Here is a 12,178-nt window from a genome sequence, read left to right on the forward strand (position 1 = left end):
AGAGAAATTGAGAGGAAAAGGGTAGGTAGGGAGAAAAGAGACACCTACAGCACTGCTTTCATTGCTCATGAAACTTCTCCCCTGCAGGTGGGAACTGGGGCTAGAACCTGGGTCTTTGTGTATGGTGAAGTGTGCACTCAACAGCGTGTGCCACTGCCCACCTCCTATTGCAAATTTTTAAAAGTTTATTATTAGAGTTGTATTTAAGTGTAGAGGGGGAAGGAATGGGTACTGAAGTCAGACATGGGTCCAAAGTTGTTCTTGGTTATCATTCTCAATCTGTATCTTTTGGAATCTCTGAGATCATCCTGTTTTTGATTCTTCATCTATAAAATTGGGTTAACTTCCACTTAAGGTTACTATGAGTATTCAAGAATGGCTATAAAGCATCAGCTACACGTCAGAGATCCTGTGATATCTTTTCCACACTCTCCACTATCTTTCACAATGACTTCACCCTCCCCACATGCCATCCCACCCCCCAAAGTAAAACATAGGACTATTTAGTCAACACATCATATTAAAAGTCATTGAATCACAATGTACTCTTTTTAAAATTTTATTTAGAATGCCTACTTGTAGAAGTTAGCATAATTTTACAGATCATTAGAAAAATTCAATGCTTTTGTCTCTGCAAACAATTATAACAGGTTAGGAATAGAGATTAGAAATGTAATACAATACAAAACAGTAGTCTATGACTATCTGTACATTAACTATGCACCGTAAGGAAAAGAATCTGACAGTGTGCTGTACTTACACTGAAGATAACATAATTTATTCTATCATACAAAACTGACCAGTGATGGTGTCTGAATTTATAAATGGCCACTAAACAGGATATTTAATTTAGAAGTATATTTAGCATGCTGAAAAGTGAAAACATTTTACAACTGAAGTTCTGTGCTCATCAGTTCAAATGTTTTGTGGCATTTTTTAAAAATAAATTTCAATAGTGTAATATTAAAATAATTTTACATGATAAATGCAAAAAGATAAAATTTTCTAGCTACTTTAAGAAACTATGTTCACATTCATTTCGTCATGGGTTTCTTGTGGCTCTTATTTAAAATCATACTAATGAGACACTGGTCCTATACAATTTTAACAGTCCATCTTCAATTACAAACTGTAACAAAATGATGTTAAAGTAAGCAAAACTAAATTAAATATACTAAGTTCACACTAGAGGTAAATTTAGTGAAACCAAATTATATAATAGTGGCAGGTTATACATTTTAAAGAATCTCTTCTTCCATGTAATCAAATAGGGTAGAAGGTGAAATGCTTAGTGATCTATGTAGGGTTCTTCTTCCCTGTTGCCAAATGGAAAATTTGGTATAAATGCAAATTTTGTATCTCTACATTTAACACAACTCATGTCTTATATGGCTCATCAATGCCATCGTCCCTGTATAGCAAACAAATATCCCAGAAAACATATTCCACTGCTCACCAGAAATGCTAACTGTGGGGAAAAATGCAGTTCTATTATTTTCTTAAGTGTTTCTGGAAGATATTCTTCAAACAGTTAAAACTGCCTTCCATAGAATTTTGTGTGTATATGGCACAGATTTACCACCCACCCTCCAAAAAAAAAAAAAAACCCAACCTAGTGTGAATTCCATAGAAAAGGCACTGCTTAACAATACTCAGAATACTCTGACAAATCTACTTCAATGATGCTTGCGAGTAAATATATTTGAAATAGGCAAATCCTTATAAAAGTACAGCATTACTGTTTAAATACAAGATAGCTATGTAAAAGGAAATAAAGTGACAGAGAAATGACCTTTTTATGACAAGCCTATAAACACTTTGACTCTTTTGTAACACAAAAACGACAAAAAGTATATTTTTAAAGGCACAGAAGAGTGAATACTAAACGTTGTATTTTACAAGGCCAACTTTCTAAATGGAATGGTGACAAGAGTACACTGTACCTTTATAAGTGATACAAATAAAGAACTGATATAACATACAAGGAAAATATCTATTGCTGAAACTTGTTTCACACGTCCCATTTTCTTAAAAATCTTTTGTTGGATCAGCTAAGTCTCATTAATGGTAGATAGCTGAAGGCATAGTATATTTAATGACTAACACAGAAATGCATGTGTCAATAACTACTATTCATTCAGATTTTCATGTGAAAAAATAAAATTTTGATTCAACTCAAAAACTGGCCATAAGGTATTAAACCCTAGAAAAACCATCATGAAGCTCTTGAGACAACTGGGAACTGTAAATTACAATATTTTTGAATCCATGAAAATAAGAAAGATAAACCCCGGGTAAAGGACATTCAAAGTCAATTACATATATGGCTAAATACAAAGTGAACTGTGTGTTTAAGAGGACTCACATACTTAGCCTGGTATAAGTAATGATCTAAAACTAAGCCACCAATTCCTGAGTTTTTGTTCAGTTCACAGAAAGGAACTCATACAACTAAAAGCACAAGGGGACAATTAGATCAGATACATGCCTTTAGTGTATAGTGAACAGTCATGAGTAACCCTGCTTTTTCTCATGAAATAGTTTTTGACTTGGTGGATGATAAGAACCCATAACATCTGTCCTAAAAAGAAAATTGAAAAAAAAAATTACCTTTCTAACCTTAGGAAATAGCCATACAAATAAAACACTATTAAGACCAAATGAAAGTAGCATACAAGTAGATAAGACCAATGCCTCAGAGGGAGGGTGACTAACAATGTTTCAGGTTTTTAGATCTGAACAGAATGACTTTTGTGGCCAGCCAATCAAGTTATGTGTAATATAAATTAATACTAATTTAAACCATAAAAAGATCAAATTGTACAATATTTATAAAAGAGCATGTCAATGAATAGGCAGTTGAGCGAAGCACTGGAAACAGGAAGCAAGTACAAAAATTCTATTCACAAGTAGGAAATACAGACAGACCCTGTCTGTCCTAGTATAGTCCTGTTTACCCAGACTGCACTGGTTTCAACTATATGTTACACTTTCTTTTTTTACCAGAGCACTGCTCATCTCTGGCTACACTTTAATCATTTAAAAATTGTTTTCATATGTACTGATTACAGCACTGGCTTGTCAAAAATACATGCGGAATTAGCACTTCAGAAAATCTATGGCTACTTAAGATAGCTATACTGGCTGGCGGGCTGGGGTGGGGGAAGCAGGCCTTAAAAATAATTTTCAATTTTCATAATTTACTAACTATTCCTTGATAACCTACTGTGGAATAAACAGTTGATTGTACTTTCACTAGGGTCTCACACTTTCTTCTTTAAGGAAAGTGTAACCCAAGCCATTATTATTTTGGACCTTCATTTTCATTAGTGCCCATTTCAAAAGTTAGGTTTTCAGGCCTCAAGGATGCTTAGCAACATGTTCCTAAGCTTAACTGTATTTTCAGCATTGCCTTAAGGACTATAAATATTTATGTAAAAACAAAGTAAAAAATATTTGACAAAAAAAAAAAAAAGTAAAGCTTAGGGAGAAGTTAGCCTAAGCTTGGATAAAAGGTATCTCAACAGAACTGTGGTTAGCCGCTGATGAAGTTACAAAGAAAAAGGAAGAAAACAGCTTAAGTTCCAGAATACAGTGATCTTTTTTAGATGCTCTATTGCACATTTTAAAGAAGTCAATTTTAATGCACACATAAATAAATGCACCTTGTAGAACATCTTACTTGCCTTTTTTTTCTTCTTCTTCTTCTTTTTGGCTTCTGAAGCAAAATATTGGTTACAAATAATTTTCTATCTACTTATTCACTGAAAACACCAGGATCTAAACGAACGAACGCTAAAATAAGTTTTTCATTATGAAAAAAACATGAATTAGCATTTCATATGCTCCAGAAACATTTCTCCAATTTGGCCTATATACATACCAGTTGACTTATAAAAAAATGAAGAAAGAAAAAAAAAAAAAAAACCAGCAATCAAGTGGCCCGAACTCTTTTTAGCAAGTGCTGAAGGTGGTGTTATATTTATATGGTAAGAGTGGTATCTCCAGTCGAACCAAGTAGCTGCATATCAGTTTTTAATACACATAATACATGTAAAGCTACACAACTATAAATATTAAATTCTAGGGGTTAAAAATCCTGTGTAAACTTTTAAAAGGAAATCAATATGCCATCTATTTTCCTCAATATGTCAATTCTGACAACACATTTTTTTTCTTGTTGCTTCTTATAAGACAATGGAGCTTGGTGTTCTGGGAAATGACTATTTTTGTAAAGACTACAACTGTTGAACTATTTATAATGCCTATCATATCTCATCATTCCCCATTCTGTAATATCTTACTGATAAATTTTTGTTCCTGTTTTATGAATAAAATACTTTACTATATATATATTTATAAGACTGATAGCATTTCTGTTAACTGCTATATCTGAGAACATATACTACAGAATACAAAAACTACTGTCAGGTATACATAAGACACAATTGTGTATACACATGTGATTTTTTTATGTTCACATGTAGACACATTCTCACAAAAGCTAGGAATTTTCTGGCACTTAACACATAGCTCACTTTTAATAGACAAAGAGGAAAGCTTTTGCTTCAGATTAAGGAGAAAAGGTATGAAAGGTCAGTACCTCTACTTTTATTTCTAAGGTTTTCTTTCTTTGTTTGTTTTAGAAATATTGTGATGTTTTAATAAAGACCAAACCAGCTTGAACACTGGTCCCAGGCCAAATCTGATCGCTCCACTTGATTGAGTCAACTGTAAAGAACTTCTACTTAAACACGAAGTTTATTATGACTTGAAGCAGAATCAGAAGGAAGATGATGAAGTAGTCTTTTTGCTGCAGAAAATAATCTGTGGCAGGTGGACTTGAAACTAAGTGATTTCGTAGAGCCGTAATGTTTCTACAGAAAACAAAGAACAGTGGGTTTGATAATCATTTGTCAGAACACCAGTCAGGAACTCACACCTGATGTTTGCTTACTCTGCAGGTAATCACATTATCGAAAACTACCTAGTGCAACCAGTGACTATCACCTGAGCAGACAGCTTATCTGCCATGTGGATCCACTCTTAGGGCTGGTGTAAATCCACACCACCAAACATATTAATGATGTGTATCAAATAATTTAAAACAAAAAAAATTTAGTTGACCTACTAAAGTCTATTTTATCTTTACTTTAGGGAAACAAGGAATTAGAGAAAAATCCCTAGACTTCCTGTGGGGTGTGTGTGGGGAGAAGAATAATCAACAGAATTCCTGACACTCTTGACTGAAAGAATACTCTGCAGACATGTCATATGCCAAAGAAAATAAAATATTAATTTAGTCATGAAATGAATTTATTCTTGTGCTTTTGGTTGAAAGGAGCTGTTTAGTGTAGACATTTTTGGTTTTAGGTTTCTTCTATATTTATTTTTTATTAAAATTTTTTAAAAATTATTTATTTGATAGAGACAGCCAGAAATCAAGAGGAAGGGGGAGACAGAGAGGGAGAGAGACATCTGCAGGTCTCTCTTCACCACTCATGAAACCTTCCCCCTGCTGGTTGGGACTGTGGACTTAACGTGTGTGCTCAACCAGTCGTGCTACCACCTGGCCCCTCAGGTTTCTTCTATTAAAGTGTTTTTACCAGTAGAGAAAACAAACAAGCAAAACAAACAAGTGGGCTCCTTAATTTATGAATATAGTTCAAAGGCATGAGCATTTAGCATAAAGGCTGATGACTTTTACTGTCATGGAGCTCACAATCCACCAAAGCTGATCAGCAAATGCAACAGGGCAAAGGGACCACATACAGGAAGCTAGATACAGAAGAAGAAGAAGAAGGGAGGAGGGGGAGGGGGAAAAGGAGGGGGAGGGGGAGGAGGAGGAGGAGGAGATGTGAACTCAATTGGCAGGACGAATTCTTAGATACCAAAAAGATGGCACTTGAGTTACACTCTTTTTGCTGGGCAGGATGGAATGTGGAATAATAATAATATTAATAATAATAATAATAAACAAACAGGGAGTCAGACGGTAGCACAGCGGGTTAAGCACATGTGGTGCAAAGCCCAAGGACCAGCGTAAGGATCCCGGTTTGAGCACCCGGCTCCTCACCTGCAGGGGAGTTGCTTCACAAGCGGTGAAGCAGGTCTGCAGGTGTCTATCTTCCTCCCTCCCTCCCTGTCTTCCCATCCTCTCTCCATTTCTCTCTGTCCTATCCAACAATGACGACATCAATAACAACTATAACAATAAAACAAGGGCAACAAAAGGGAATAAATACATTAAGTAAATAAAGTATGAAAGAGGAATGGCTTATTTAGAATCTTCAGAAATCACCCCACTTCTACAGCCAAGCTGTCTCCATACCTAGTGTGCTACAGCCACAAGAGAAACAAGTCCCAGTTCTAGTCTCATGGCTAAGGTGAGAGAGATCCCAGCTCTACCGTCCCAGCTGAGAGCAACTACCTCCTCTCTGCCCAATATTGAGTGCTTATAAGGATCTCAAGTCTCAGACACCAGGTGATAAAAAAACATGCTTCTATTTTTAGCTTAGTAATATTATAAAATGTGAAATTTGGACATGACCTTCTATATAACAGGATTTTTTTTAACTGCTCAGTTTGGCTCATGGTGGTATTGGGATTGAACCTGGGACCTTGGAGTCTCAGGCATCTTTTGCATAATCATTATGCTATCTCTTCTGCCCCATAACAGGATCCTTAATTGATACTCTGGGCTACAATAATCACTTAAAGTATATGTTACCTTTTAATTTCTTCCTGTGTTTGCTTTATAGATTCGATGGAATTCTGAATATCTCCCAGTTCTACTCCTTTCTTTCTTCTTGAACTTGGTTTTATCGATTGAGCTAAAAAAGACATTTAGAGTGAAACTGGTGAAAATAATGGCATGAATATATTTAATTGTAAACAACCTAATTTCAACTTAAGTATTGCTGTGTAATAAAATTTCCTTGAGACTATTTTTCTAGCTTGAGCTGAACATAGTAACACTGCATTTTGGAAGTTTGAAACATATTTTAAAACTACAATTAACAGGTATACTTAAAAGTAAATAATTTTTGGACGGCAGTTTTGTATATACATATATATATATAATATATATTACTGTTGTAGTTATTGAAAAATTTAAAATCTCTATCAATTTGGGAAAAGTATAATTCTCTTGCCAGTTAGAAGTTAGCATTTTGAGTGTTCTTTCGTTTTTTTCACCGTTAGTATTTATATTTTTTATCCCCTACTCATGCAACCATAAGTGAATCTTTTCAGTTGGTTTTATACCTCTTCCATTTCTCCCTTTCTAGTTCCCCCAAATCTCACTTAACTATTCTCTCCAAGCCTCAGCTTTTTCACTTGTAAAATTGGGATAACACTCAAACTTTATGTGGTTCTAATAAGGTGTGTTTAATGTTTACCCTTGGTACACGCTAAGTACTTAGTATGTTTCACCGGACACATTATAGGTAATAAACACAGTGCAGTGAATAGTACAGTGAATCAAGGAGCCAGCAGGTTCATCTCTTTGTCAACTTCCTCTTTCTGCAGAACGGCAATAAAAACGACAAATAGTGCCTCTTCTAGTACACCATGATACTCCTGTTTGTAAACCTTTATTCATCTCAGCCCTTTTTACTCTGCTACCTCCCTAGGTCTATATCCTGCATAGCTAAACTGCTATAATCCACTAGAAATCCTAATAACTAATCAGGATTGCTTTGAGAACCTCCCCTCAAACAGAATTCAGTTATACTTCCTTCAATTTCCTGGCCTTTATCATTTGTTTACCTCTACTGTTAGTGCTCTAAAATGAGCTCTCAGTCCAGTGTGGGTTTATTTTCTTATACTATCTAATACATTACCTCGCCTATTTCTTCACTATTTATCAGTGTGGTTCAACATAGTTTATATGTTATTTGATTTAAACAAGAACCGCAAACTGGGGGCCAGGTGGTAACGCAGCGGGTTTGCACTTGTGAAGAGCAAGGACCCCTGTAAAGATCCTGGTTTGAGCCCCTAGCTCCTCACTTACAGGGGGTCACTTTACAAGCAGTGAAACAGGTCTGCAGGGTCTATCTTTCTCTCCCCTTCTGTCTTTCTCTCCTCTCTCAATTTCTCTCTGTCCTATCCAACAACAGCAGTAGCAACAATGACAATAACAACAAGGGCAACAACATGGGAAAAACAGCCTCCAGGAGCAGTGGATTCACAGTGCAGGCACTGAACCCCAGCAATAACCCTGGAGGCAAAAAAAAAAAACCCAAAAACAAAAATCAACCAGCAAACTGCCTATAATTTTGACTTACATATTTACTTGCATGAGACTACTAGACATTCATAATAATTCATCCTCATGGGGCCAGGTAGTGGCACACCTGACAGAGTGCACATGTTACAGTGCTCAAGGACCCAGGTTCAAGCTTCATGAGTGCTGAAGCAGGGCTGCAGGTGTCTCTCTGTCTTTCTCCCTCTCTGTCTCCCATTCCTCTCGATTTCTGGCTGTCTGTATCCAATAAAGATAATAAAAAAAGAAAAATGTAAGAAGAAAAAAAATAATTTTTGAGGATTAAAAAAACTTTTTTGAACATGGAGCTGAGCACAAGTTAGAAAGAAAAAAAAGTTTCCTAAACTGAATTTAGGGAATCATCAACCGTTTTCAAAGATAAGCCATGCACAAGAGCCTGGTTATAAGAGTGTGGTTCTTGATTTGCATATTCTTTGTTTGCCATTTGATTGACCTTAAGAGTTAATCTAAAATTGAAAATACTTTCATTTGCATGTCACCTCTACCTTCTATCACTGTTGTTATCAGTGCTTCACTGGTCTGGGTTGAATTTTTCAGATCAAAGAAGAGAGACAGAGAGACACCAAAGCACCAAAGCTTCTCTTGGTGCACGAAAGCGTGAGGCCTGGAGCCTGGGTCATTAGTGAGCTCAAGCTGTGTAGGGAAATTGTGAGGATGAGATTGAGATTGAACTTGGCAGGGACTGACTTGAGGGCACATCCATCCTGTCAGTCTCTCTCTCTACTGAGAGGTTGAGCCCCCCAAGGTTTGCCTCGTCTTATCAGACTCCCTGCCTCACAAAGCACCCTGCATTCCTGATACTATGGCCTGCTCCATTATTATCTACATAATCACTGTTTTGCCTAAAAGATCCCCACCCACTGCATTCCTTTGATCTATCTTCTTTCTACCCTCAAGACCCTCCCTGCCTGCAGGGTATTATTAATCCTACCAGTTAAAACCCTTGCAACAGTTGCTAAGGAAGTTCCTACCTTTCCCAGTCCCTTTTGCCTTTCTCCACCCCTTTCCAAACCATGTCAAGCCATTTCCGTTTCTGACTTGCCACTTCCGGGTCCAAGTCTTAAAAGCCTTGGCTTTCTGATCAATAAAGGATTGAATCGCCCTGCCACCAGGAGCTCTGTTCATGAGTCATCTCCTTTGCATCGCTGAGTGAGTAGCAGCCCAGGCCGGCTCCAGTCCCATTCTCTCCAACCCAGAGAGTACGTGCCAGGGAAGAGGCACCTCCACGCTAGCCCAGCAACTCTGCACTCTCAAGGTTTCATATCTCCTTCTGAGTCAGTCTGAAAGCTTTTACTCATATATCAACCACAGGGTGTCTGCATCCCCACAGTAATAGTCTGCATTAGGTCCTTTTACCTTCACTTCCAGATGAGTCCTGGATATCAGGCTCTGGGGATGAGTAGCCTTTGGTGACTTTCTTCTGTTGTCTGGTTGGCTTATGTTTCATTTTTGGGACACTAACCTGCAACAAATAAATAAATAAATAAATAAATAATCACATTATTATGACAATTTGCTCAGAATTTTAAAGTTATCTGCCCATGTTTTAAGTGTCTAGTCACAGGCACAATATCAAGAGATAAAAGCAAAGATGAAATACTCTAAAATCTAAGAAATAAACTGCAACTTACTTATACAGTCAAATTACTTTGATATTTATCGTTAATCTGTCACAAATACCAAGATGTAAAAAGCGCAGCTAAGAGCTGCCCCCCCTGCTCACACTTGCCCACCTAGTCTCTCCTACCCCACACAAGTATTCACTACTATCTACTAGCATATTCTTCACAAGTCTGTTTTGTACACACAAATATGAATAGAGTACTCCCTGGCATTTTAAAACTGTACCAACTAGGACCTTTAATTGAATGGTAAATAACATTATTTAGGCATATTGCACCAAAGTAAAAGACTCTGGGGTGGGGGGGTTGGGTGGTGGCGCAGTGGGTTAAGCGCACGTGGCGCAAAGCACAGGGACTGGCGTAAGGATTCCAGTTGGAGCCCCCGGCTCCCCACCTGCAGGGGAGTCGCTTCACAGGCGGTGAAGCAGGTCTGTAGGTGTCTATCTTTCTTTCCCCCTCTCTCTCTGTCTTCCCCTCCTCTCTCCATTTCTCTCTGTCCTATCCAACAACAAAGCAATGTCAACAATGGCAATAATAACCGCAACGAGGCTGCAACAACTAGGGCAACAAAAAGGGGGAAAAATGGCCTCCAGGAGCGGTGGATTCATGGTGCAGGCACCGAGCCCAGCAATAACCCTGGAGGAAAAAAAAAAAGACTCTGGGGTGGATGGGTGGGGAGAATACAGATCCAAGAAGGATGACAAAGGGCCTAGTGGGGGTTGTATTGTTATATGGAAAACTGGGAAATTTTATGCATGTACAAACTATTGTATTTACTGTTGAATGTAAAACATTAATTCCCCAATACAGAAATTTAAAAAAAAAACATTATTTCAAAAAGTTTAAAAGATTACAGCATTTAGGATCCAAATCCACATTCTTAGAGGTTCAAATTGGAGACAGATGAAGACTGGTATCTGATTAGTGTTCTTTTAATATGACAAAAGTAATCAGTAACACAATTATATATATATATATATATATATATATATATATATATATATATATATTATTGGATAGAGACATAGAGAAATTGAGAGGGGAGTGGAAGGTAGACAGGGAGAGAAACAGAAAGACATCAGCATGCCCTGCTTCACCACTCGTGAAACTCCCCTCCCCTGCAGGTGGGGACCAGGGGCTTGAATATGTGTGCTTAACCAGGTGAGTCACCACCTGGCCCCTAATCAGTAAGTAATACAATTCTTTGTACAAAAATGTTTATTGTGATCAGTAAACTCTACTTTTAGAAAGGTCTCTATAAAATAAGTTTTGTTAAAGAAAATTTTTTTGTCATTTTAACTGCTAAGTATACAGTTTATATCAATTATGCAATCAAACCAATGCCAGTATTTCCAAAATATTTTCACATTTCCAATATATACTTTTTTTTTCTTTTATTACTGATTTAATAATGACTGATAAGACTGTGGGATAACAGGGGTACAGTTCCACAGAGTTGCCACCACCAGAGTTTCTTGTCCCATGCCCTCCACTGGAAGCTTACCTGTTCTTTATGACACCCCCAGAGAGTATCGACCAGAATTCTTTATCTGTTCTTTATGATACCCTCAGACAGTATCGACCAGAATTCTTTATGGGGTGCAGAAGGTGGGAGGTCTGGTCTCTGTAACTGCTTCTCCACTCGACATGGACATTAGCAAGTGGATCCATAACCACAGTCTGCTGAAACTAAATTTCTAATTTTGGCAGCTAAAGGTACCAAGGATCTACAATTTTTATATGCCTGGGAGATCAAGTCACTTTTTTTTTCAAGTTCCTTTTATATTGCATACCATTGGAGTGCGATGCTTCACTTTGGTCTGGATGACACCATCTTTTTCAAACTGTATCATGTCATTAAGTGGGTCCCATGGTCGAGTACTAGAAAAATGAAGAAAAAAAAAAGGGGCACTTTTTAATAATCAAACAAAAACATAAAATCTTTTGATGATTCTATTTTCACTAATTACAAACCTCTCTGTAAGAGAAGATGTGATACACACACATGAACACACACACACACACACACACACACACACATTATTGTTTGAGTTTGTTTTTAAAAAGCTGATTAATTGGGAGTTGGGTAGTAGCACAGCAGGTTAAACGCAGATAGCGCAAAGCACAAGGACCAATGTGAGGATCCCAGTTCGAGCCCTCAGTTCCCCACCTGCAAGGGAGTCACTTCACAGATGGTGAAGCAGGTCTGCATGTGTTTGTCTTTGTCTCCCCCTCTCTGTCTTCCCCTCCTCTCTCCATTTCTCTCTGT

The 12,178-nt window shown here is 37.4% G+C and overlaps 1 protein-coding gene across 8 annotated transcripts in view; it reads right to left on the minus strand.

Moving 5' to 3' along the window:
• Positions 1-543: 543 nt before the first annotated feature.
• OSBPL8 (oxysterol binding protein like 8) overlaps positions 544-12,178 on the minus strand; it is a 182,443-nt gene continuing 170,808 nt past the window's right edge. For all 8 annotated transcript variants that reach the window (XM_060191341.1, XM_060191340.1, XM_060191348.1 and 5 more), the window contains 4 exons: positions 11,703-11,790; positions 9,644-9,749; positions 6,731-6,833; positions 544-4,877 (listed from right to left, as the gene is read on the minus strand). In XM_060191341.1, coding sequence (XP_060047324.1) covers positions 4,745-4,877; positions 6,731-6,833; positions 9,644-9,749; positions 11,703-11,790 — 430 coding nt within the window. In that variant the 3' untranslated portion in view covers positions 544-4,744. The remainder of the gene's footprint in view (positions 4,878-6,730; positions 6,834-9,643; positions 9,750-11,702; positions 11,791-12,178) is intronic.

Source organism: Erinaceus europaeus, chromosome 5 (assembly GCF_950295315.1).
Source record: "Erinaceus europaeus chromosome 5, mEriEur2.1, whole genome shotgun sequence".
Taxonomy (NCBI): domain Eukaryota; kingdom Metazoa; phylum Chordata; class Mammalia; order Eulipotyphla; family Erinaceidae; genus Erinaceus; species Erinaceus europaeus.